General features: G+C 45.4%; 1 protein-coding gene across 2 annotated transcripts in view; it reads left to right on the forward strand.

Moving 5' to 3' along the window:
• Nucleotides 1-345: 345 nt before the first annotated feature.
• Nucleotides 346-27,704, forward strand: part of DROSHA (drosha ribonuclease III) — a 79,043-nt gene continuing 51,684 nt past the window's right edge. Inside the window, exons 1-16 of one of the 2 annotated variants that reach the window (XM_083519043.1) lie at nt 346-448; nt 1,534-2,417; nt 4,643-4,735; nt 5,480-5,705; nt 6,895-7,036; nt 8,128-8,279; nt 9,743-9,823; nt 10,602-10,688; nt 12,786-12,872; nt 14,395-14,466; nt 16,255-16,336; nt 19,207-19,281; nt 20,705-20,874; nt 23,473-23,597; nt 25,058-25,157; nt 27,214-27,321. In XM_083519043.1, coding sequence (XP_083375169.1) covers nt 1,543-2,417; nt 4,643-4,735; nt 5,480-5,705; nt 6,895-7,036; nt 8,128-8,279; nt 9,743-9,823; nt 10,602-10,688; nt 12,786-12,872; nt 14,395-14,466; nt 16,255-16,336; nt 19,207-19,281; nt 20,705-20,874; nt 23,473-23,597; nt 25,058-25,157; nt 27,214-27,321 — 2,475 coding nt within the window. In that variant the 5' untranslated portion in view covers nt 346-448; nt 1,534-1,542. The remainder of the gene's footprint in view (nt 449-1,533; nt 2,418-4,642; nt 4,736-5,479; nt 5,706-6,894; nt 7,037-8,127; nt 8,280-9,742; nt 9,824-10,601; nt 10,689-12,785; nt 12,873-14,394; nt 14,467-16,254; nt 16,337-19,206; nt 19,282-20,704; nt 20,875-23,472; nt 23,598-25,057; nt 25,158-27,213; nt 27,322-27,704) is intronic. The other variant, XM_083519044.1, reaches the window with a different exon arrangement.

Here is a 27,704-nt window from a genome sequence, read left to right on the forward strand (position 1 = left end):
CCGAACTCCGGCAGGCGCGACGTTCCAAAGGCCGAACTCCGGCGACCGCGGCGTTCCAAAGCGAGAGGGAGAGCGCGCGCGCGGGGCGGGGGGGACACATCTCGACGTGACACGCGCGAGCATGGCGGGAAAGGGAGGAGGAGCAGAGTCCACCGGCGTCGCAAGCAACCCCGACAGCGAGAGCGTCGGCCGGCCGGGAAAAATCTCCGGGATGCTCTCGCCAGTCCGTGCACGGAACCACCCAGCGCGTCCCCAACCAGCCGAGTTTCCTCCCCTGGTCGCCAGCAGGCATCTCTGCGAAACTGCCTTTCCGGCTTCGCTTTTGCTCCTCCTCTTAACTTTTCTCTTCCGGTGCGCGTGGTTTCCCACAATTTCCCCCCCACCCGTCTAGATCTGGGCTGCTCAGCCGGTGCCTGAAGTCTTGGAGCGAGGAAGCGACTATTTCCAGGTAAGTCTCACGCTTTTGTTTGCAAAGAAGAGACATGCATATCAGGGGCGGACTCAAACGGGGGCCGGCGGCAGGGCGAGGCAGCTCCCCTAAATCAATAAAAGTCAATAAAAATACATAGCTAACGGAGGTTCTACCCTCCCCGCGCAACAAAAGGCCAGCACCTTCCCCCAACTCCAACCAAAAACCCTGGCTGCGCCCCTGATGGATACGCGGTGCTCTCGGATCTCGGCTGCGGTCTACCTGCTTTCTGCTTGGAAAGAGGCGACCCATGCATTTCATAGACGGGTTTCTTTTCTTGCTCCCTGGAATGCTTTAGGAGTAGAGCCGCTCAGCTCATAGTTAAGGATTTTGGTCCTGCTCATCCCCTCCCTTGCTGCGGATTGAGGCCAGAAGCACATTCAGACGTGCATGGGGGTGACCCGTAAACTACAACTAATCCAGAATGTGGCAGCTAGATTGGTGACTGGGGGCGGCTGCTGAGACCACATAACACCGGTCTTGAAAGACCTACATTGGCTCCCAGTACGCTTTCGAGCACAATTCAAAGTGTTGGTGTTGACCTTTAAAGCCCTAAACGGCCTCGGTCCAGTATACCTGAAGGAGTGTCTCCACCCCCATCGTTCTGCCCGGATACTGAGGTCCAGCGGCGAGTGCCTTCTGGCGGTTCCCTCACTGCGAGAAGCAAAGCTACAGGGAACCAGGCAGAGGGCCTTCTTGGTAGTGGCGCCCGCCTTGTGGAAAGCCCTCCCATCAGATGTCAAAGAGATAAACAACTACCTGACATTCAGAAGACATCTGAAGGCAGCCCTGTTCAGGGAAGTTTTTAATGTGTGACTTTTTAATGCATTCTTAATCTTTGTTGGAAGCCGCACAGAGTGGCTGGGGAAACCCAGCCAGATGGGCAGAGTACAAATTATTATTATTATTATTATTATTATTATTATTATTAATTTATCTGAAACAACTGGGAATGAAAAGCCCTTCCCTGGGAAGTTGGCGCGGAATGATGGCGCCATGGCGAGAATTCTTTGGGACATCCGTGGTGCACAGTCTTTTAATTTCCCTTTTTGGTTTCTTTTCAGAGATAGACAATGTCCTTCCATTCCGGGCGAGGGGGCTGCCCCCGATCCCGAGGAGGAGCCACGGCGCGAACTTCGACTCCGACTTTCCGCCCCCAGAATTTGAGGCAGCTCCACCCTCAGCAGCCTTCAGCTCAGTATCAGTACGACCAGCCAACGGTGACCACGGCGGCTTATGCAAGCCCTCCCACCACGAGCTACATGCCTTCCAGGCCTGATTTCGTCCCATACCCGCCGCCCATGCCCCCGTCGCCGCAGAACGCCATCTCCCAGTGTCCCCTGAGGCCGCCTTTCGCGGGCCACCAGGTCAAGCAGACCTTCCCTCTCCCTCCTTGCTTTCCGCCGACTCCGCCCCCCGCCCCTAATCCTGGAAACCCTTCTGTTTCGACCGGCGCGGCGGGACAAAACACGTTTCCTTACATGATGCCTCCTCCATCGGTTCCACATCCTATGCCGCCTCCGATTATGCCTCAGCCAATTAATTACCAGCCTATGTACTCCCCTTCCTATTCGCAGCAGTCCTTCCCCCCTCCGAATTTCAACAGCTACCCACACAATGCAAACTCTTACCAGGGTGGCGGCGGCAGTGGCGGCAACAACGCCAACAGCAGCGGCAGCAACAACAACAGTGGCAATTTCCGCAACCCTAGTCAGTATCCGATAGAGAAGTCCCAGCCTGAACGGAGGTCTCCGGAGCGCAGTAAACACTATGAGGAGCATCGCCACCGGGACCACGGGCACGGGGAGAGGCACCGCTCCACCAATCACGGCGATCGGCGGGATCGAGGGAGGAGCCCTGATCGGCGGCGGCAAGAAAGCAGTCGGCACCGGTCGGATTACGTCAGGGGGCGGACGCCTCCCCGTCACAGAAGTTATGAATGGTACAGGTCAGCCAGTTTGACTCGTGCCAGGAGGCCAGGTTTGGTAGGATGTGTTCGGCCGTGGAGGCAATTATTTCGACGGGAAACGGTTGGCCGGCAGTTGCGCGCTGAGCTTTGTTGCTTAGCCAAAATTGCGTCCAAGGCTTCCACGTCAAAGTCCCAACATTCACTTCCAGCACACCCCTCTCGTGTGCATAAAGAGAAGAGCCCCCCAAAATATTGTCACTAGTAAGAAGAGTTGTCTGTCTATAGCAGGGGTGCCCAAACTTTTTTCAAAGAGGGCCAGATTTTTGTTAGGGTTAGACTGGGGGACCCAATTAGGCCCCCAAAATGGACTTTGGTCATGCCTGGTCTATAGGTTTACTCATGGTTTGTATGTATTACGCAGTCCAACTGGTGTATTATTCGGTTGGAAATTGGAAGTCAAGAGATTGCCTTCTCTTTAGAAAAATAATAATAGTCATGCTTCCAGCCAGTGCTTTTTTCTACAGAAAGAGGTGCGGGAACTCCCCCTTTTTTTGACAGACAACCCTAAGTTGTTGACCTTTTTTATGGGGGAGCCAAAGTTGTTTTGGGGGGGAACAACACTTTTTTTGGGGGGGAGAATGCTTCTCCGCCTGAACGGCATGCGGTTGCTATACGGTGGCTGGTACACTACAAAGAGGTCCCGGAACACACCAAAGGGTTAATGGAACTCAGTTTCGGTGAGTTCTGGCTGAAAAAAAGCCCTGCTTCCAGCTACCATGATTTTGGCTGTTGGATATAAAATGCTTAGCCGGAATTTTGTGCTATATGTAGCATCACTTGACTAGAATTGAGCTACAGCGTTCTTTTGGTCTTAATATTTTTATTGAAAAGGTTTTGATTATAAATAAATAAAGGGATGCAAAGAAAAAGATTTTAAAAATAAAAAGGCATAAAAATGTGTAGAAGGATGTGTATAGGCAATAGATGAAAAATGCCCCACCTCATACATTCTTCGATAAATTTGATTATATCATCATAATACATATGTAAATACGACTGCATTTTGTATAAACTCATTCCAAATATGGTCATATGTGTCCAAACAAAGTCTTCGTTTGCAAGCAGTCTGTTCATAAGTTGCAAATGCTATCATATTGCTAATCTATTTATTAAAGGGGATCATATCTTTATTCTTCCTGTTCATCAATAGAGCATGTAGAATCCCATTTTTGTTGTCCCGTTGTTAACTTCCAACACAATAGGTATATAGTTCAGAAGAATATTCTCCGCTGAAAATTTTAGCTTTTTTAGGATGCTCATACTTGAGAATGAAGAGTTCGTTTCACATGTTTGCCTTAAGTCTCCTGCCTTCTTCTGTGGTCTCTTTCAAATGTGAGCACGTTTGAAGGAGCTTAGTTTACCTGTGGGAAATCCTTTGATGATCCCTTGTGACTGGCTTGAGAAATAATACCACTTTCCAGCTTGTTTCATTATAAACATCACTTGTCCAGGGCCAGCCCTACTATTAAACAGACTGAGGAGGCCTCCTCAACTTGCCCTTTGACTCAGGCAGCAAAATGCCTTGAAGGGGCCTAACCTTGTCTGAGTCAAATGCGTTGATTGTTGCATCTTGTAAAATTGTTTCATTGATATATTTTTTTAAAAAATGATGAGTTGAGAGAAATAATTGAGAACATTGTTTTCTGGAGAAAATGTACCAGGAGAGGAAGACATGTTGCATAACATTTGCTGATGTACTTTCTATCTCCTGGTCTCCCTGTCTCCTGGTATTGCTTGCCCCATTATTATTGTTGTTGTTGTTGTTGTTGTTGTTATATTTTATTTTCATGGAGAAAATAGCCAGAATAAAGAAAGAAGCCACTATTTGTTATTCAACTGATTCTTGGAGAACACCACTAACCAGATACGTCCCAGCGGGCAGTCTGGGGGGAAATCTGTGCTCAGAGATGGGCAGAGTAGCTGAGCCTATACTTGAGTTACGAATGCTGAGACTGAAAACCTAAGCCAGAGTCAGGTTTATAAGAGCAGATGGAACCCTATTGGCTAAGCAGATCACCTGGTTCCTCCTGGCCTGGCAGTGGCAATATTGTCCTCTGACTGTGACCACACGGTAGAGAATATGGCGGCACTTCCTTCCTCTTCCGTAATGACTCAGGGCGCTTGGCAGTTTATTCAGCTTTCTGGTTCTATTGTTTTGGAACTAGAATTTACTCTCGGCTGAAATCTTCTTTAATTCTTTAAAGGGAACGACAACGAGAAAGACACAGGCACCGTGACAGCCGGCGTTCGCCATCCACTGAGAGATCTTACAGAAAGGATCACAAGAGGACAGGAAGGTAAGATGAGGGAGCTGATTATCGTTGGGTAGCAGCTGTTAGGCCGCCGTTTCTCAGACTCTGGTTCCCAGCTGCTGTTGGACTACAACTCCCATCATCCCTAGCTAGCAGGTCCAGTGGTCAACGATGATGGGAGCTGTAGTTCAATGACAGCTGGAGACCCAAGTTTAAGAAACCCTGTGTTAGACTGTGCCTTCCGACCTGGGGGATGGTATAAAGAGAAGGTAAGACAAGGTTGGGACGCGGGTGGTGCTGTGGGTTAAACCACAGAGCCTAGGACTTGCTGATCAGAAGGTTGGCGGTTCGAATCCCTGTGACAGGGTGAGCTCCCGTTGCTCAGTCCCTGCTCCTGCCCACCTAGCAGTTTGAAAGCACGTCAGAGTGCAAGTAGATAAATAGGTACCGCTCTGGCGGGAAGGTAAACGGCGTTTCCGTGCGCTGCTCTGGTTCACCAGAAGCGGCTTTGTCATGCTGGCCACATGACCTGGAAGCTGTACGCCGGCTCCCTCGGCCAGTAAAGCGAGATGAGCACTGCAACACCAGAGTCGGCCACGACTGGACCTAATGGTCAGGAGTCCCCTTTACCTTTAAGACAAGGTTTGGCTGGATACGAAGCCAGTTTTCAGCACAACCTCATGCATGAGCTGCAGCAAACTTTTGATGAGTATCTCTCCTCCTCATGCACAATTGAGCCCAGCCTCGCTGCCCAAGATGAATTGTTTATTCCCTTGTCTTCTTGTGCAGTCAGTCTCCCAGTCAAGACCGGAAGAGAACTCGCTGGGAAGACGACCGGGATAGGTGGTCAGAAAACGCCAGCAGGGAGAAGAGCTATACTTCCATCAAAGACAAAGAGCCAGATGAGGCCGTCGTCGAAAAGAACGAGGAAGATGACGAGGACCTGCTGAAGCCTGTGTGGGTCCGCTGCACCCACTCGGAAAGCTACTACTCAAACGACCCCATGGATCAAGTGGTACGTTGAGGAACTGTTTATAGAGTTGGAAGGGACCAGAAGGACCACCTTTTGCCCAAGGTGGGGCTCAAACTCTTGAGATTAAAAGTCTCATGCTCTACCGACTGAGCTATCCCAAGATCACTTAATGAAGTTCTCCTCCTCCCTCCTTTCGCCTTGTAAGACCCTTCTAGGGGGAAGGGGTTGGTTTCCTGTATCATGTAGTGCCTGGGGATAATTGCCCCAAATTGCGTAGGCTTCCACCCAATTTAAGTTAATTTACCTTGGGACCCAATCTATCCCCCCCCCCCCCCATCCTGAAACCTCTAGTCAACATTCTGTGGCCAATGTGTATGCTCATTTCTTAGTTAACTGGGTGGGGGTGTTTTTTGGGGGGTGGGGTGGGGCATTATCTATCAATATTTTTGGGTGCTTCAAACCTTGTAGTTCCTCTAAAGCTGTTGATGCCTCTGGTATTTGGATGATACTGTTTTGGCTACATAAACACTGACACTTGAAGAATTATGATCACTATGTGATCTAGGTTTGTGTGTATCACACACTGTCTCATTTTCTGAATGTCCAGAAGAAACTAAAACTTGTTATATCATCTCCGGTAAATCGTCCCATGTGATCGATGTGCTGCATTTGTGAGTGTGTGCAACACACTCCTGAGGGTCAGCACGACTGCAAATTGACATTGCAAAATATTTTCAATTCAGAATATGCTTTTAACTTTCTTTTTTAAAAAATAAAATTATTTTTTGGTTTTTCAACTTAAAAAATTACAGAGATATGTCAAACATAAATAATAACAAGATTCCAAGATTCCCTCCTCTTTGTGGGTCCTATTATTAATCATTTCCTCCCACATCTTTTATGATAATCCAAATCCTTTACCTCTTCCATTATGTCTGCAATTCAACCTTAAACTACAGTCCTACTAACGATTTTAACTGTTTACAATGGTCTTTAAGCTAAGTTATAATTTCCCCCCATTCCTTGTTAAAATGTTCGTCTTCCTGATTTGGTATCTGAAGAAGTGTTGCATGCACACGAAAGCTCATACCAGTAACAAACTTAGTTGGTCTCTAAGGTGCTACTGGAAGAAATTTTTAAATTTTGGTTCGACTACGGCAGACCAACACAGCTACCTACCTGTTCCTGATTTCTGAAATCCTTTTCACTTTTGTTTGGTTGCAATGGCAAGGGCGATTCCACTGTCGTCGGAACGAGCCGGCTCCGAGATTTATATGAGAAGTTTGAGGAAGAGCTGGGCAAGCGGCAAGCAAAAGCCAAAGCTGCCAGGCCCCCCTGGGAGCCCCCCAAGACCAAACTGGATGAGGATGTCGGTAAGGACTTCTCTGACCCACGCGACACACCCCAGAAATAAATGCTTGCCACTTTCCAGAAGGGATCAGCTACTGGAGGCCCAATGGCCAAATCTGGCCCTCAAATATGCCCCGCAGAGGACCTTAAGGTCCATTAATAATCATAGTTTAGAGGTCCCGGGCCCTAAGGAAGTCAGATTATCCTCCACCAGGGCCAGGGCCTTCTCAGTGATGGCTCCGACTTGGTGGAATGCTCTGTCCCATGAGACCAGGGCCCTGCAGGATTCAGCTTCCTTCCGCAGGGCCTGTAAGACAGAGCTATTCAGCCTGGCTTTCAATTTGAACTTAGCCTGATCTTTTATTCCCCTTCCTTCCCTCCCCCTCCCCTTTTTATAAAGATTACCTGCTCTGGGATCCCACAGCTAATTCTCCCCTGGTCTCCTCACTGGCCCAAATAGGACTAATCTAGCCAGCTAGCCCTGGTGATCATCTAATGTTTATTGGATGGATTTCCCCCCTAAATTGATTTTTGAATTCTGAATTTATTGTTATTCACGTTTTATACTGTATTTTATGCGATTTTTGGTTGCCTCAATTAAGTGTTTTAAATTTGTTGTTAGCAGCCCTGAGCCCGGTTTTCTGAACCAGGAAGGGTGGGGTATAAATAATTTTTTTTTATAATATTTATTATAAATGCCATTTGTCTCTTGAAAGATTCCCTGCCACTATCCTGATCCTTTTTCAATGCACCACTGTCTTCTAAGATGAGGCATAGGCAAAGTACTCTTTATCTGTTTCCCCTGTGGCCTAACCTTCCCTTTTTATGTGCCACCGCTGTTCTCTTTTCTGTGAAAGCCCCCTCTGAGATGGAACTCGTGTGCCTGAAGAAAAAGCTTGATTTTGGGGAAGCAGCGGGGTTAGAAAATTATGTCTTGCATGCCAGTGACCAACACTCTGTATTCTTGAGGTGTTGCCAGGAAGAAGTAGAGAAACTTTGCTCTTTGCCATTCCCCTGGGGCATTCACCGCTCCAGTCTCAGATCAGAGGTGAATGCGTAGTTTTGTGGGAGAGGGAAAAGGGCAGATTGGTGTCACGTTTTCTTGGGAACGCAGGGAGTTCCAGTGACTCAGAGTGCGAGTCGGATGACGACAGCTGCTCCAGCAGTTCGGATTCGGAGGTGTTTGACGTCATCGCTGAAATTAAGCGGAAGAAGGCTCACCCAGACCGGCTGCACGAGGAGCTGTGGTATAACGACCCCGGACAGGTAGTACATGCCCAAAAAATCTGAGTCTTAAACATTTGCATCGTGGCTATGCAGCTGGTGACTTGAAATCAGGACCGCAATACCTCAAGGACCGCCTCTTTCCATATGAACCTACCCGGATCCTGAGATCATCTTCTGAGGCCCTTCTTCATGTGCCTCCTCCTTGAGAGGTCCAGAGGGTGGCAACCCGAGAACGGGGCCTTCTCTGCAGTGGCTCCCCATCTGTGGAATGCTCTCGCTAGGGAAGTTTGCCCGGCACCTTCATTATACACCTTTAGGTGCCAGGCGAAAACGTTCCTTTTTAACCAGGCCTTTGTTTGATTTGATTGACACCCTATGCCCTTTTAAAATGTGGGGTTTTTTTTTGGGGGGGGTGTTATTGGGTTGTTGTTTTTATTTTGATTACGCATTTTGTGGTTTTACATTTTGATTTTATTCTGTGAACCGCCCTGAGACCTCTGGTATAGGGCGGTATATAAATTCAATAAATAATAATGATTTGCTATTCCGTATTGAAGATCAAGTCACTTTGCCAAAACCAGTGACCACCAACCCTGTGCTTTACACAAACCAATCTTCTCTCAATCCTGTTCTTGTGGCCGTGTACGCGCACACCTGAAGTTGCCAAAACACAACCACCAAAATTCAGGAGACGGCTCCAATACTATGCATATGTACTTTTTCACAAGCCCCATTAAATCTGGTGGGGTTTACATATGAGTAGACACATAGAGGGCTGCACTGTACATTTCAAAAAGTCTTGGTGTATGGCTGGTGATAACCTAGGCAAAAATACTTTCCATGGGTAAAGAATATTTGAATCAGGCAGTATTCAGAGACACTCTTTTGAAGTACTGGGGTCTATTAAGGTACTTCAATCCACGTGCTTTAAATTTTTTTTTAATTGATTCTTTACTTGTGTATGCTAATTTGCTTTTAAATAACCAAACAAACCCCTGTGTTGCAAAGAGAACGTCAGCAATGTCCAGGCAACACAGAGACCATGTACATACGCAATAGACAATCTTTATAGAATTCCTTCAAACCATAACAAGTACAAAACGAAATCTTTAGTCTCAAAGTCTCTGAAAATCTTTAAATAAAGTCTCTGAAAATCTTTACATGAAGCGAAGTACCATACTTTGTACGATGAAAGACAAGCTGTGAAGCTTTGTTGTATTCAGCAAATATGATGTCCAACACTGAACATTGATTCCGGATATTGACAACTGTTTCGTAGAATTCTTCATCAGCGTAGTGGGAGGATGTAGAATTGCTTCATAAACTGAAAATAATTTTTTTTGTGTGTAAAATTTTGTAAGATTGTCTATTGCTTATGTACATGGTCATTGTGTTGCCTACAATTTGCTTTTAAAGGCATTACCTTTCAGGCACTTAACCAGGCTGCCTCTTCCTGTTTTTAAGCATCTCGACTCAGTATCTTCCTTTAACATTTTTGACAGATGAACGATGGACCTCTGTGCAAATGCAGTGCGAAAGCCAGACGAACGGGAATAAGACATGGAATCTATCCTGGGGAAGAGGTAATGTTTCTTTAAAATGCTTTTAGGACGGTTGAAGGGATCTCAAAGCATCTTATCAGGTAAAATACAATATGATGGGGTGGGGGGGGTGGGAAACCCACTTAATTAATAAATAAGCATAGAAATAAACTATAAAACAATCTGCCCCAAAATATTAAAATCCAATAATAAGCTATGATTAAAACCAGTGTTCAAAGCTTCTGTTGTTCCAGGCGCATTTTGCGACAGTATTTCATTGGTGCGAGTGGTTTCTGAGTTCTGGGCGCAGTACTGTGCCTAAATTTCAGATTAAAACTGAAGGAAAGGAGGGTCTTTTTTTCTGCCTCCCCACTTCCAGCAGCTTTCCAAAGATGGGAGAAGAGACCCTCTTAAGAATATTAGGGGTGGGTGGGCAGGGGAAGGACTAGACCATGTGAAAAACGAACATAATATTTTAGCTGCAGTTCATTTTCAGCTTTGTATGAAAAAGCGCGCCTAGATATTCTGTTGTTGTGCCCATAACCTCGGTTTAAGATGCCGTTTAGCTCCTAGCTTTCATATCTCGGTTTCTAATGCTGACTAAAACCAGAAGTCCAATAAGCACACTTCAAGGGAAGAGCAAGGGAAATAAGAGTTTTCCTAAGGCCTTTAATGAGGAGGGACACCGGCCTTCCCTGGCAGGGTTTGGTCCAAAACATCAGGAAAACATTAGGTTGCTGAAGACTGCTTTCTCTCCTTTTATTAGCATTCACCTTTCCTAATCACCTGCCCCTCTTATTTCCTCTCTCGTTTCTTAAAGCCTATTAAGCCCTGCCGACCCATGACCAACAATGCCGGAAAATTATTCCACTACCGCATTACAGTGTCACCACCTACAAACTTTTTAGTAAGTATCATATGAAGCAGGGGAAGCAGCAGACCTGTCTGTTTTTATTTGAAGCTCTTGTTTTTAAGCCCTTACATAGGTGACATAGGAGCAAGCTGGATATATTTATTTGTGGTTATTATTTATTGATTCAGTTTATATACTGCCCTTTACCCCAAGATCTCAGGGTAGTGTACTATATTAAAAATGTGATTTACGTAGCATCATGATAATAAAAGCAATAAAGCGATTGCAGGAAATATAATAACAGTCCCCACGCTTCTAAAAGGCTGTTCAGTAGCCAAAGGCCTGCTTAGAGAGGAGTGTTTTTGTTTGGTATGTAATGAACGCGCCCGGCGAGCCTCTCTGGAGAGAGCATTGCACAGATGGGGAGCCACCTCAGACAAGACCAGTTCTCCTGTTGCCATCCTCCAGACCTCTTGTGGAGGAGGAACACGAAGAAGAGTCTCAGATAATGATCGCAGGGTATGGGTCAGTTCACATAGAGGGAGGTGGTCCTTGAGGTAATAGTTATTATTATTATTACAGTGGACGCTCGGGTTGCGCAAAACTTGGAAGTAACCTCTTCCGGTACTTCTGTATTTTGGCGTATCCGTAACCCGAAAAAATGCAACCTGAGGCGTCTGTAACCTGAGGTATAACTGTACAGTGGAACCTCGGTTTTCGAATATAATCCATTCCGAAGGACTGTTCGACTTTCAAAATGTTTGAAAACTGAGGATCAATGTGCGGTCAGCAAAATCCACTGAAAAAATGGGAGAAATGTGGCTTGGAAGCCATTCAACTTCCAAGGCACGTTTGAAAATGGAAGCAATTACTTCGAGGTTTTTGGCCTTTGGGTTTCGAATCGTTTGGCTTCCGAGACGTTCAAAAACCAAGGTTCCACTGTATTATATTTGCCCTGCCCTACTGTTTGGGTTTCCCCAGCCACTCTGGGCAGCTTCCAATAAACAAAAAAATAATAATATTGCAACCCTGGGCCGTTTAAGGCTTTATAGCCAGCTCTTTGAATCGGGCCTGGAAACTAATTGGAAGCCAGAGCAGTTGAGCCAGGATCCGTATAATATGCTCCGTGTGTCCTGCCCCAGTGAGCAACCTGGCCGTCCAATTTTGCGACACCGATGGATCCAGCAGCTGTATATGCAGAGAGAGTGTGATGCCATAAACAGGGCCTCAGCCTTATCTGGATTGAGTTTCTGTTTATTGGCTTCCAGCCAGTCCATCACCAAGGCCAGAAACTGGTCCATCCCTCCTCTGCCCCTAGCATGGAAACTATGGGCTACCAGGGGAGAGAAGCCCAGGTGCAGTCACCAAGGTGCTTACCTGACCTCCCGGCTGCGTTTCACCAGCAGCTCAATGCCTCCTTGCACACTCCTCCTCACAACCTCATGGTAAACCATGGTGACCCCTGTGTCAGCAGGTCTGCACCGTCCCACCCTGCTGACCGCTATGGGGCCAGCCCCGTCGTCCAGCATAGAAATGCAGCAAGCTATTGGAGGATGAACAGAAGTTTGGGTTGCTGCTCTGCTAGTCCCTGGAACGCCGGCAAGCATTTCAGCAGGCTATTAACTTCTGTAATAACAATAACAATAAACTAGCTTCTGTAATAATAATAATTTATTATTTATATCCCGCCCATCTGGCTGTGTTTTCCCAGCCACTCTGGGCGGCTTCCAACAGAATATTAAAATACAATAGTTTATTAAACATTAAAAGCTTCCCTAAAGAAGGCTGCCTTCAGATGTCTTCTAAAAGTCTGGTAGGTGTTTTTCTCTTTGACATCTGGTGGGAGGGTGTTCCACAGGGCGGGTGCCACCACCGAGAAGGCCCTCTGCCTGACTCCCTGTAACTTGGCTTCTCACAGCCAGGGAACTGCCAGAAGGCCCTCGGCGCTGGACCTCAGTGTCCGGGCTGAATGATGGGGGTGGAGACGTTCCTTCAGGTATACTGGACCAAGGCTGTTTAGGGCTTTAAAGGTCAGTACCAACACTTTGAATTGTGCTCGGAAACGTGCTGGGAGCCAGTGTAGGTCTTTCAAGAGCTTAGCCTTATTTGCAAGGCTAGTCTGACCTGTGGCTTTTGCCCTTATCTCTTTAGACAGACAGGCCAACTGTGATCGAGTACGATGACCACGAGTACATCTTCGAAGGCTTTTCCATGTTTGCCCATGCTCCCCTCACCAACGTAAGTCGCCTTTCTTTCGTGGCCCAGCTAGTTTTATGGATGGCTGCTGGGGCCTTTAAAATTTCTGCGTATTCTAGCTTTCTTCTCCGTAGTAAAAATCAAACCTATAGCAGCCCTCCCGTGAAATCTTTGTCCCTTTAAACATTTTTTTTTTTATCTGTTCTTTGGAGGTGAGGTGCCCCTGCCTTTTTAACTTTACTTAAAAAATGTTACCTAACACAAGGCGAATCCACCAGTGACATAGCTGATCCCGGCTTGTTCAGTCTCTGCATAGTCTTATCTTGACAATAATTGACCTATTCAGATGGTCTGTCCCAGGGTGGATTTGATTTAAATCAAATCGATTTCAAATCACGATTTAAATCACTAGTCAGTAAGACTTGATTCAAATCATTTTCTTTTACAGAAAGACTCATTCTTGCTGGTATAATCTTAATATTTACAGCCAGATGAAGGTTTCATTTTTGGAATAATAAATTTTCAGAGTAGTTTTTGCAGTTATACCAAAAATTACCGATTTGGTTATGCTGTTACAAATACATAGACCGATAATTATGAAATTATTGTGAGGTTTAATAAGTTAACTGTTTATATTTGGACAACTTTTCTGCTGTTGTTTATTGGAAGGAGAAAAATAATAATCATTTCCTTAATAACAATTTAAACAATTTGTATAACTAAAACAATAACATTATAGCATATGTATCCATTGTTTGTTAGCTGATGTGATTAAACTTTTTTTTTAAAAAAAGAAAACCTTAAGACCGAGTTTTAGCACACATGAAAAACTTAAAACAAATCCTTATTTCCTGATGAATAGCCTTTGGACTATAATGGAAATTAACGTATTTTTCACTCTATAAGACGCACTAGACCACAAGACGCACCTAGTTTTTGGAGGTGGAAAACAAGAAAAAAAATTCTGAATCTCAGAAGCCAGAACAGCAAGAGGGATCGCTGCGCAGCGAAAGCAGTGGTCCCTCTTGCTGTTCTGGCTTCTGGGATAGCTGCGCAGCCTGCATTCGCTCCATAAGATGCACACACATTTCCCCTTACTTTTTAGGAGGGAAAAAGTGAGTCTTATAGAGCAAAAAATACGGTAAATAGAAAACTATCTTTAGAAAGATTTTTCCTCCAAAAGCATTTTATTTTAAAAATCCAATTTAAATATTAAAAAAATCCAATTTAAATTAAAAAAATCTGATTTTTTTTTTTAAAGAAAACCATTGATTTTTATCCACCCTAGTTTGTCCCAAAGAGGTTTAAGCCTTCCCGATGTAGCCATTGATGCACTACTGTGCTCGGTGCAGTCGGGCCTCCAGCAGATGGCAGTCTCTACCAGCAGATGTCATACGTGCCTTGCTTGTCATGCTGTTTCCTAGCTGGCTGTCTCAAGCCCTTTTCACCCCCCCCCCTATAATTTTGGATCAGAAGAAAGCAAGAGAATGCAGCGAGAGTGCTGCCTGCATCGCTTTTTGAGACTGAACCTCTCTCGTGCATGTGTTTCTTCTCATCTCTCCAGATACCTCTGTGCAAAGTCATCCGATTTAACATCGATTATACAATTCATTTCATCGAGGAAATGATACCCGAAGTAAGTTATGGGAACGATAATGCACGACATCTGTTTGCTTTGTGGCGCATCGAGAAAGTTTAGCTCGTTGGTTCATGCATATTCCGAAGAAGTTCATACTGTGTGGCTGGATGAGCGCTTCTGATTAAAGGTGTACAGTCCTGGAATATCGATATGAAAAAATGCTAATGAAAGGTGTAAAATAAGTTAAGCAAATGTTCTCGTGAAAGTAAACTCTATTGCCATCTGTCTATTAGTGCCACTAAATGAATATTGCTGTGGGGGAGAGTAGCAGTTTGTTAAAACTGTCCAACAATATTGTTGTTGTCTTTGTTGATTAAATTTATATACAGTGGTACCTCAGTTTACGAACTTAATCCTTTCTGGAAGTCCGTTCTTAAACCAAAACCGTTCTTAAACCAAGGCCCGCTTTCCCTAATGAGGCCTTCCGCCACCGGTGCCTTTCCACTGTTCAGATTCTGTTCTTACACAGGGTAAAGTTCTCAAACCAGGACACTATTTCCGGTTTTGTGGAGTTTGTAAACAAAATCGTCCTTAAACTGGACTGTTCTTAAACCGAGGTACCACTGTACTGCCCTATACCCAGGGGTCTCAGGGTGGTTCACAGAATAATATCAAGATATAAAACCACAAAATACATAATAAAAATAAAAACAATAACCCAATAGCCCCCCCAGGTTCTCGCCCCTGCCTCTCATCTTTAAATCATGCGCATACCCTCTGAGGCTGCCTCTTCTCCAAACTTTCAGGACAGCGGTCTTTGGATATGTGTGCGTTATTTGTAACCCTCCCATTTTTCGTATTTTTGCTTCGGAGCGGCACACCCGTTGCATCTAGAGGGGAAAGACGCTGTTTTAATGAAGAACGCTTTATTTCCGGATCGGCGTGTGGGTTTTTGCTTTTATTTATTTCCTTCCCCGGCCCGTTCATAAGGACAATAATCCCCAGTTTGTGAGGTGCTGTTTAGTGACTGCGAAAACGCCTTGTTACGACGCCAGCAGTGATTTATCAGCTTTTTAGCTAGAACGTGGCATCCTCCGAGAATTATGGAGAGGTCCTCCTTTCCACATATATCATCTCTTCTGCTTATTCAAGTGAAAGGCTGTTGGCACTCCGTAAGTTATGGCGTAGCCCTGAGCTCGTAATTTTTGCTTCCAGTCTAGATTTAGGCTTTAAATAAGGAACACACACACACCAGATTAATAGTCATCATCATCATCATCATCATCATCATAATATGTTATTTATATCCTGCCCATGTGGCTGGGTTTCCCCAGCTACTCTGGGCGTTTCCAAATCGAATAATAAAAACACAATACAGCATTAAAATTAAAAACTTGCCTAAACAGGGCTGCCTTCAGATGTCTTTTAAAAGTAGGATAGTTGCTTATTTCCTTGACATCTGAAGGGAGGGCGTTCCACAGGGCGCCACTACCGAGAAGGCCCTCTGCCTGGTTCCCTGTATCCTTACTTCTCGCAGCGAGGGAACCGCCAGAAGTAAATCTCTGTTACAGATACCTGAATCTGTAGTTTGCATAGCGAGGTTTGGGTACTAATTTGTTGCATTTGGATAAATGTGTTTCTGCATAACGAGTGTTCAGAACACAGCAGCTGCGTGTATTTTATAAACCTGATTGGCATTAACTTGTCAAGTATGCCTATAGCAGCAACCGTAGGAACTATTGCCAAATTATATCCTGTAATCTGACCAACCACGTTGTTGGGGTTTAGGTATGTTGCTCATACACTGATCATTGACATTAACATTGGCTCCTTTTCCTTTTCCAGAATTTTTGCGTACGAGGACTGGAGCTGTTCTCTTCCTATTTGTTTAAAGATATCCTGGAACTTTATGACTGGAATCTTACCGGTAACTTTTGAGTTTGAGAATGTGTATGTGGATGAGAGCAGGGGATAAAATGAAAATCCAAAAGGTATTTCAGAGCGTCCTTTCAGGACTTGTCCCGGTGGTCAGAATCTCACACACCACTGGGTGTGAATGAGCAACACACAAATCTCATTCCCTGTATTTACCGAAACGTACGCAAAGACATTTCTTTGGTGTACAAGAGAATGCTGTACTTAACAAGCTGGGCTTATGAAGTTAAAAAGCAACAATGGCCGCCTCTCTTTTGTAAATCATCGTATGTCCTGATAGTGAACTCAAGCGATGAGTTAGGATGGCTTTGTTGCCAAATTGGAGCTACCGAGAGACTGCATGGAGGTCCGGGCATGTTTGGTAGATTCTCAAGGCTTGCAGAAGCAGGAAAAAAGACAGGCATCTCTCCAAAGGAAAAGTCAGCTTAATGGAAACTGGGCATGCTTGTTGTTGTTGTTGTTGTTTAGTCGTGTCCGACTCTTCGTGACCCCATGGACCAGAGCACGCCAGGCACTCCTGTCTTCCACTGCCTCCCGCAGTTTGGTCAAACTCATGCTGGTAGCTTCAAGAACACTGTCCAACCATCTTGTCCTCTGTTGTTCCCTTCTCCTTGTGCCCTCCATCTTTCCCAACATCAGGGTCTTTTCCAGGGAGTCTTCTCTTCTCATGAGGTGGCCAAAGTCTTGGAGCCTCAGCTTCACGATCTGTCCCTCCAGTGAGCACTCAGGGCTGATTTCCTTAAGACTTGATAGGTTTGCTCTTCTTGCAGTCCATGGGACTCTCAAGAGTCTCCTCCAGCACCATAATGTTTCTTTGGGTTTGGAGTATGAAATGGCGTAACCTGAGAGAAAGCACGGGTTGGCTGGAGCACTGAGCACCGCAACAAATTTATTATAAATCTCGCTTGCTCTCCGTGACTTTGTTTCTTGGGGGATGCGTGCCTCTGAGATTTTAATTACCGTAAGGTGGGCACAATGAGTTGTGATTGTAAGCACCAGACAAAAACGTTGGCACCGTGCAGCTTATAGGAGACAGGAGCATATGGCTGTGGCGCGATGCAATAAAAAATTGTAGCAAACGTCGCAGGTGGCAAGCTGTCCTTTTTGGGGAGTTGGAAATCATCCTCGGATTGTGGCGCGGTCAAAATGAAAGCATCCATTCTGTCTCTCTCCCCCCCACATTGAGCCTTGAGGAAGAATTTGTTTTAAAAAGCCAAGGGCTTCTCAGAAGAATCTTGAGCTGAGATATACAGGCTTCTTGTGGAGTTTGATATGCTTCCGAAGACTTGGTTTAAGGAAATGCAGGCTTTGTAATGTAGAAAGGCTGATGAGTTTGCGGGTTCTGCTTGTGTGTTTCCCTTGGTTTTCTAAAATACGTTCCCTAGCTCCGAGTGAGAATGAATGATGATGAGATTTATTTCCTTCCTTTCTTTCTTTTTTACAAAATCGGAAAGGCACATTCCGACGGTGCTATCTTGTACGCTCATTATAATAGCGTAATACAGTGGTACCTGAGGTTACATACGCTTCAGGTTACATACGCTTCAGGTTACAGACTCCGCTAACCCAGAAATAGTACCTCGGGTTAAGAACTTTACCTCAGGATGAGAACAGAAATCGCGTGGCAGTGGCGCAATGGCAGTTGGAGGCCCCATTAGCTAAAGTGGTACCTCAGGTTAAGAACAGTTTCAGGTTAAGAATGGACCTCTGGAATGAATTAAGTATGTAAGCAGAGGTACCACTGTATTATGAAACGTCACCAGTGGCATCCAATCTGGGGCAGCTGGCGATAATACCTGTATGCCACCAAAACATGGAGGAAGTCTGTGTACAAATAATATTCCTGACTCTAGTCGGTTCCAGCCTTCCCACCAGCGCGCCTTCCTTGCCCGAAGGCTCCTCTGGTGTATTTCAGGTGTTTGGTTGGTGTATCTGTCATTGCGGATCTGCAGTAGAGGATTGTGCCTTACATGTCCTGGCTGGCGGAGGAGGATGGAGATTTTAATGAGAATTATAACATAGGAAGACAGCAGGTATATGCCTTGCGTTGTGTGTACTGCATCAGACCAGCCAATTGTGCACCGAGAAAAATCCTCCTGACCTGCAGAAATTAAGCAAAGTTGCATGCATAAACTAAATATGGGAAGGAGCCTGCACCACAGCCTCAGTAAATACCGCTGAGCCATGTGCTGGATTTTAAGGCAAACAGGAATCCCACCCACTTTTAATCCTGTCTTAACCTATGAGGCCTAGAAGTTTGCTTTCTTTCTTTTTTAAATGAACTATCCACCCTAAATACCAAACCGTTGCATTTGCAGCACAGTCGTGGAATATGCACAGCTCTGTATAAACTTTTATGTTTTTTTAGAATACCAAAGTCTATAAGGATTGGGGAGTCTTTAAAGAATATTTAGAAAAGTATGGAATAAAAGGAAACATCTTGGCAGAATTAGACTGATCCCTGTATTGTATAAATATAAGTTCATAGGGAGGTAAAAAGAAATTATATAAGAAATATGTAACGGTGCGGTATAAAGTAATGGATAGATAAAGTACAGTGAGATTAATGGGAAGACAGTTTTAAATTTCTTCTCTATAAGTGTTATAATTGTGTTCGGTATCAGGAGCATATATGATTATAATTATATTAATCTTCTTGTATCTTATAGTGTGGTGGTTTGTTTGATTTTTCTGTTGTTTGTTTGATTGTATGTTTGTTTACTTGCATGTACATCTGTTTTTTCATCAATGTATTTATTTTAAATTAATAAAGATATATTTTCTTAAAAAATAGAATACCAAAGATGGGACTTGTGAAATGTGTTGCTTGTGTTTTGAATTGCTTATAATTTCTCGTTGAAGGTCCTTCGTTAGAAAACAATGATGCTTCCTGCCCCCGGTTTCATTTCATGCCTCGTTTTGTCAGGTTTCTTCCAGGTAAGTTTTTTGTTGTTACTGGTACGGCAGCCAGGCAGCTCTTGCTGGGATGGTCAGCTGGGCTGTATCATGTCATCAGATTGCAGGCAGGAAGTTGACACAATGGAATGTTCCTTCATACCAACAAATAAAAAGGAAATGTCTTCACTTAGGTCCGTTGATTGCTTTGGTACCACTCTCAGTATGACCAGTGTTGCACATTCCCAATACAGTCGTACCTTGGAAGTCGAACGGAATCCGTTTTGGAAGTCCATTTGACTTCCAAAACGTTCGGAAACCAAAGCGCAGCTTTTGATTGGCTGCAGGAAACTCCTGCAGCCAATCGGAAGCAGCGGAACCCCGTCGGATGTTCAGGTTCCAAAGAACATTCGCAAACTGGAACACTCACTTCCCGGTTGGCGGCGTTCGGGAGCCAAAATGTCTGAGTACCGAGGCGTTCGAAATCCAAGCTATGGCTGTAATCAAGTTTTGTTTCCACCCTTAGATATTGTCTTCAGATATTGGGTAGACTCCTTTTTTCTTTTTAAGTGGAGCTGCCTTTAGTTTGCGTTTTTCTCCCAACAAGGGCTCATGCTGTAGTTAGAAAGTACTCTTAAAATTGGGCTGATTTAACACAGTAACTCCTTGACCCTTGGATTTGTGAACTAGTGTGTCGGTGACATGTCACAAAGTGATACCCCCAACCTTGAAAGCAGAATTTCAAGCTGGCAGCCGACACATTTCTCTTTGTACTTCCTGCACATTTTAAATCGAAAGTGGCCATCTGTGCCACGGCCAGCTGAGCAGTGTGAAAGAATTCGCACCAAACTTGTAATAACGCATGCTGGTCAGATTGACAGTCTCACCTAAGGTTCAAACTGCTGGTAGCCCCCACAAAATGGCATTTGGGAGTGTGCAAGGACTCTGGTAAGTTTGTGAGTCTGCTGAGATCTAGAAAAAAAAGGGTCTGTCAGACCAGAGCCTCCAGTTAATTCCCACCAATTTCTGAATGTGCCGGTGGCCTTGTATCCATCTACAGTCTGCAATCCTAACCCCGCCAACCTCGTAATAAATTCCAATGAATAGGACATGTTTGGGATCGCAGCCGTTGCCTTTCGTTAGAGCCATTTGCGACCTTGACTGCTGTTGCTTCTTTTGACGCCTACTTCTGCTTCCTCTAGAAACAGTGGTGTAGTGGTTAAGAGCGGTAGGCTCGTAACCTGGGGAACCGGGTTCGCGTCTCCGCTCCTCCACATGCAGCTGCTGGGTGACCTTGGGCTAGTCACACTTCTCTGAAGTCTCTCAGCCCCACTCACCTCACAGAGTGTTTGTTGTGGGGGAGGAAGGGAAAGGAGAATGTTGGCTGCTTTGAGACTCCTTCGGGTGGTGATAAAGCGGGATATCAAATCCAAACTCTTCTTCTTTTCTTCTTTTTTCTTTGAAGATGGAGGGAAAGAAGTGCTGTCCATGCACCAGATTCTGCTGTATTTGTTACGCTGCAATAAGCCGCTGGTGCCTGAAGAGGAGATTGCCAATATGCTACAATGGGAGGAGCTGGAGTGGCAGAAATATGCCGAGGAGTGCAAGGGGATGATCGTCACCAGCCCTGGCATGGTACTGCAAATGTTCTCAGATTGAGTTTTCTTGTGCTGTGCCCAAACCCCGAACCACAATCAATTCCAACTCTCCCAATCTATTGATTTATTTTGGTTGCGGCCTAGGCCAGCTGCCCGAAAGCTGTTTGGCCATCTTAGGGACAACGAAACATTAAGATGCAGTGATGATTGCAGGACAATAAAAGGTAGTAATCTAGGGTCGTAAGGCATCTGTGGGTGCAAATAATAACAATATTTATTTATTTATTTATTCATTCCCCCACCCATCTGGCTGGGTTTCCCCAGCCACTCTACGTGGCTCCCAACAGAATATTAAAAACACAATAAAACATCAAATATTAAAAACTTCCCTAAACAGAGTTGCCTTCAGATATCTTCTAAAAGTCAGATAGCTGTTTATTTCTTTGACATCTGACGGGAGGGCGTTCCACAGGGCGGGCGCCACTACCGAGAAGGCCCTCTGCCTGGTTCCCTGTAACCTCACTTATCACCGTGAGGGAAAACCGGAACACTCGCTTCCAAGTTTTGATCGTTCGAGAGCCGATTTAGTTCGGGAGCCAAGGTACGACTGTATTATTATTATTATTATTATTATTATTATTATTATTATTATTATTGGAATTTATATACCGCCCTATACCTGGAGGTTTCATGGCAGTTCACAGAACAAAATCAAAATATAAAACCACAAAATATATAATCTAAATAAAAATAACAACCCGATATCCCCCCCCCCCAAACCCCCCCCACACATTTTAGGCATAGGATGTCAATCAAATCAACCAAAGGCCTGGTTATAAAGGAACATTTTTGCCTGGCACCTAAGGTTTTAGTGTCTTGGGTGTCACTAAAGTTTTCCACACTGTCCCCCGCCCCCCATCTCCTTCTCCAGCAACACCGCAGTCCTCCAGGAAGCAGATGTACACGCAGATATACACACAATTCTGCTCGCTTTATTCTGTGGAGATTGGGCTTGGTGTCCATTGTAATGCTGCACAATAGCCGCATATTTTTTCTTTCTTTTTTTTGGAATGATAGGAATGTCCTGGGTTTTGCCGTTGAAAGTTTCGCCTTGCGATTGTTGAGCTCAGCAGTAAAACTCTCGTTCGGCACAATAGGGAAAGATCAGGAGAGGCTTATGAGAGAGCTGTTTTATTGGTGTGTTTTGTAGGTACAGCTTTCTTTGTCAGTAATAAGTCGAGGAGGAAGGAGAAGAATGGCCACACTTTGCTTGTTCCCCCTCTTTGTCATTCCTTCCATGAGAGGGTCACATTTTAATTCCTGCTGGTAATAAATAGCAAGAAAGATATTTGTGTGTGGGGTTTTCTGTTTCTTTATATCTGAGCGAAGGCTAAACAAGCTCAGGAAAGAGAAGGGACGTCTTGCAGTACCTAACCTTTTAAATGTTTTTAGAATACCTTTAAATTCTGTGAAGGCCTTCACACACTTCGAACAGTGCTTCTGCGCACACCCCTTTCGTTGGCTACCTTGTCGCTCTAGAGTTTGGGTTGGTGGCGTGAGGAAAAGCTGAACGGAGCGTGGTATTTTTGTGTGACGGGTTTATTTCCTCAGTTATATCTCTCCTTTTAGCCATAATGAACCCTTAGCAATTCACTCTCGCCTTAAACACTTAGATGTGCAGCGTAAACAGTGGAATCAATCATTGGTAGACAGTTTTCCTGTTGTCTCTCGACTTTGCTTTTAACTCCAGGGAAGTTCTAAGTGGGAAAATCGTCATCTGTGGTGTGCGTCTTATTGTATCCCATGCAGAGCGAGATAGTCTTTCAACTTGCACACCCATCCTCTTGATTTGGGAAGGATGTAGTACATATGGGGGGGGGGAGGAGGCAGGGGAAAACATTGGTGTAACGTGGGGAGGGGCAGAGCGGTGGTTGCCTTGGGCGCAAAATTCTTAGGGGATGCAAAATTCCAACCCCCGATACTGCCTCGATAGAGCTGCGCACTTCCGTCACTGGGCTCCCTTGAAAACGGCTTCTCCCTTAGAACCAGGGAGTGACCTCTCTAGACAACGGAACGACTCTTCTTACCTCTGCGGCTGTGATCTCCCGGGTGACGCGGTCATCATTAGGCGGTTGAATGTGCATGCGTAAACCATTCCCCTCCCTCCCACCACCTCGCTCTGTGCAGCCCCGGGCTCCAGCAACCCACGCTACGTCACTGGAGGAAAGTCCTGTTGCATGCACAGAAATCCTTCAGCTAGCAAGGGGGCTGCATTTCGTACAAACCTAGGTGTGGTCATTCAACTCTCTCTTCCTCGCTTGTCCATAACAGGTCCATTCAGGTGGCTGTTAGCAGTGGTTAACGAATCAGGAGCCAGTCTCCGGAACACGTGCTCCCTCCTCCCTTAGCCACAGCTGGCTTGACTTCTCGTTTTACGAGGATTTGAAACCAAGGTTGGGTTTCAGATTTGTTTGCTGAGCGGAGAAGAGACAGTGGAAGCTGGAATGGGCCCTGCTGTCTTCGGGGCCGGCTCTTCCTCTGCGGAGAGGCCGTTTTCGGAAAGTTATATATGTCTGCGATAGAGCCACTGTTACCTAAATTTAATTGTTTGATCTTTTCCCTCCGCTTGCTCCAGAAACCCAGCTCGGTTCGCATTGATCAATTGGATCGTGAGCAGTTCAACCCTGATGTGATTACTTTCCCCATTATTGTCCACTTTGGAATACGACCTGCTCAACTCAGTTATGCTGGAGACCCACAGTAAGCAATTATTGTCAAGCCTGGGGCTGAATGCAGTCTTAACAGCCTTGCTCTTGATGGGCAGGTGCTGAAGCAACTGCTTCTGTTAAAGCAGTTGCAAACACCCACTGCGATAGTACTCTGGAGAATAGAGGGAAAGGGGGGGGGGGGGCAAAAAATCAGTCATTGTTCTGCACTGCACAGTAAAATTCTGGGCTCTGAAATGCTTTCTCCCCCCCCCCCTTAAGTGAAAAGGTTTTGCTTTCTGCATTCCTTTAATTTTGTTTCAAAAACATGCATGCCTTTTAAAATGAAATCCTTATATTGTAAACCGTAGGCCATTTATCTTGAACCAGCGCCGATTTCTCTTCTCTTAATTTTTGTGGGTTCCCTAAAGACTCGATTCCCTTAAGTTTTGTGCATTGCATGATGGATCATTAAAATTGTTTGGTTCCCTGGGGAGTAATCTGTGAAATGTTTGGCTGTCCATTCACTATTATTGTCTTAAGAACCATTTCCTTCTGCTCTCACATGGGCCAAGCAGTTGCCTTTGGTACCTCAGCTTTCATACGCTTCAGGTTACATACGCTTCAGGTTACAGACTCCACTAACCCAGAAATATTACCTCAGGTTAAGAACTTTGCTTCAGGATGAGAACAGAAATCATGCTCTGGCAGTGCGGCGGCAGCGGGAGGCCCCATTAGCTAAAGTGGTGCTTCAGGTTAAGAACAGCTTCAGGTTAAGAACGGACCTCAGGAACGAATTAAGTACTTAACCCGAGGTACCACTGTATATCACAATGTCTAAAATAAGGATGAAGCTATGTAGAGGCACTGGTTGGCTTCCCCCATTCCTCCACATTGTGATTTTTGCATAGCGCATACATCCTGATTCACAATATATTGCCAGGTCAAAAACTACCAAACTGATATCCCGACAGGGACTTCAACCCGGTTTGAGGCGATATAGCACCCAGTCCTAATACTGAGGCTATCTTGGTAGCCACTGATAACTTTATCCTCTGTAAATTTTTCTAATGGCTGCCCAAGTTTTTACCCATTACCATTCAAGCTTTTACCCATCACTGCTGCATTTTGTTATAGCAGATCTCCCACCACCTTCTTTGATTCTTCCTGCAACTCCTTAGTTTGCCTCACATAGAAACTGTCTCACGTAAAGGAAAAAAACCTGGCATTGGGAGCATTCCAAAGGCCCGAGTCCATAGGCTGTGGTCCAAGCAGCGATGCGCTCTTCCTATTGTAAAGAAACAAGGCCCGCCAGCCTTTGTTTAGCTGGGAAATGTTGGCTATGCTCTCTTTTCAAGATAATGCCAGTTTCCATATAAGGATAGGAAATGATTTTTTTCCAGTATGAACCTGAGAATTGCTAGGCAGCTGTCTTAACCAAAACCAAAAAGGAAATGGATCATGACTGATTTCTCTCCCATCCAACTTTCTTTTTATTTTATTTTTAATTCTCAGGTACCAAAAACTCTGGAAGAGTTATGTGAAATTGCGCCACCTGCTGGCTAACAGCCCCAAAGTGAAACAAGCGGATAAGCAGAAACTTGTGCAAAGAGAAGTATGCTGCTATTTTATTTTATTTTATTTTATTTTATTTTATTTTATACCCGTCCTAATTTCTCTGTGTGTCTATATACCATGTTTTGTTTCTTTACGTTGCTGTTGCCTTTGCTGAGACTTGAACCCTGAACCGTAGGCTGAAGAGGGTGTTGGAAAATATTGCCACGGTTCTCTGCAAATAGCACAGCGTCAGTGCATCATTGCTTTGTTTCCAAAGCAATTTAGACCTTTTAATTTATTCCTTTCTTCTGCCCCATGCTCTCTGCCACAGATTTCCAGATATAGGTTTTCCTTTTTTTCAACAACAACAACAACAGACCCAAGAGACAGAAGACTAGGGCTGGGCGATATCTGGTTTTCGATATTGTGATATATCAGTAGCTTAATAGTGCGGTATGCCGATATATCACGATGTCTGGAATGTATCCTGGCTGCCTCTTCTTCCACACCTGAGGGGAGCAAGAAGCAACCGAAATACATTGCCCAGCCCTACCAAGGCCCGATATTGCTCTGGCTCATGCAAACTGGAGAGGCACCAGGTTTTCATTAAACTGCTCAGTTGTGGGGGTGGCCTTCAGCTGAGCGAGCCCCATACTGCTCCGTCTCATGCGAGGAGCATATGGGGCTTCCTCAAAGGTGCAGACAGCGTTTGCAGGCCAGTCCCTGCTCCTGCCAACCTAGCAGTTCGAAAGCACGTCAGAGTGCAAGTAGATAACTAGGTACCGCTCAGGCGGGAAGGTAAATGGCGTTTCTGTGTGCTGCTCTGGTTCGCCAGAAGCGGTTTTGTCATGCTGGCCACATGACCCGGAAGCTGTACGCCGGCTCCGTCAGCCAATAAAGAGAGATGGGCGCCGCAACCCCAGAGTCGGCCACGACTGGACCTAATGGTCAGGGGTTCCTTTACCTTTAATGTATTGCCAGCTCAAATGGCCCGAAACGGGTGTCGCAATCTGAACGCCGATTTATCAATATATCGGCCAGCTCTACAGAAGGCTGAGCTTCTGGACCAACGGTCAATTTCTGGCGGATTGCCCTGGTTCTGACAGAAGCAAAAGAAGAGGCCTGTTGGATCAGGCCAAATCCTGTCAGATTCAGCACCCGGTCATCACAGTGGCCAAACAGATGCCTCAGATTCTGGAGTTCTTGAAAAGAATGCCAGACTTAGTGAAACTTGATCTGACCCACCATGGCACTTTCTGTGTTGGTATGATCGTAGGCCTTTGAGGAACCGCTCAGGTGTTGCGTGTGGCTCCTGTCCACACCTGCAATGTGTTATTTGCACAAACCTGGTAGTCATTTCCCCAGAACGTGCCTTATATCAAGCTGGATCGTCGGTCCATCTTAGCACCATCTACATTGATCAGCAGAAGCTTTCTAGGTTTTCAAGACCGGAAACACTCAGGTTTGATACAAACCCAGGTTGGGAGTGGAAGAGCAGATCGATATGGTATTATTTAAGAGTGAGAAAGACGTTGGAACTCTAAGGCCAAGCACTAGGGCCCAAAGGCCACTGAACTTCATCCTAGCGCATAGGGCATGGGTAGGCAAACTAAGGCCCGGGGGCCAGATCCGGCGTAGTCGCCTTCTAAATCCGGCCCGTGGATGGTCCGGGAATCAGCATGTTTTTACATGAGTAGAATGTGTCCTTTTATTTAAAATGCACCTCTGGGTTATTTGTGGGGCCTGCCTGGTGTTTTTACATGAGTAGAATGTGTGCTTTTATTTAGAATGGGTTATTTGTGGGGCATAGGAATTCATTCATTATTATTTTTCAAAATATAGTCCAGCCCCCCACAAGGTCTGAGGAACAGTGGACCGGCCCCCTGCTGAAAAAGTTTGCTGACCCCTGGCATAGGGAGTGGGGGGTGGGTATTCTCGTTTTCTTACGGCACGTTTTGCTCCAATGTCCCAAGCAGCGAGTGAGAGAAGCCCCATTGACCCAAGAGTCTCTTTTCTGAATGCACGTAGGGGCAATTTAGGTTGCTCTGCTGAGCTATCCCAGGCCAGGTCCTACAGAGATAAACCCCCCCCCCCCTTTTTTTTTTGCTGTAAAGGAAGCGCTGCAGAAGATTAGGCAGAAAAACACCATGCGTCGTGAAGTAACTGTCGAGCTGAGCAGCCAAGGCTTCTGGAAAACAGGCATCCGCTCCGATGTCTGTCAGGTGAGTGGATACCCTTCCGTATCCCTAGCGAACGAGGCATATGCATTTTAATTATGTGTGTAAAATCTGAGGCATGCGGATGAGGCAGCTGGGATAGGGGTGGCGAGTGATGGGGGCCCCCGGCGTTGCTGCCGTCTTCCAAACCGAGGGCCTTCAACTCTCTTTCAAGAACCTCTGTTATATTCTCTGTAGTGGCCCCCCATCTATGGAATGCTCTTTTTAAGTTCACCTGGCACCTTCGTCATATACCTTTAAGTGCCAGGCAAAAACATTCCTCTTCAACCAGACCTTTGGTTGATTTGACTGACATCCTATGCCCTTTTGAAAATGTAGGGATTTTTTTTTGGGGGGGGGTTATTGGGTTGTTTTTATTTTGATTATGC

Source organism: Podarcis liolepis (assembly GCF_965112155.1).
Source record: "Podarcis liolepis genome assembly, chromosome: 8".
NCBI lineage: Eukaryota > Metazoa > Chordata > Lepidosauria > Squamata > Lacertidae > Podarcis > Podarcis liolepis.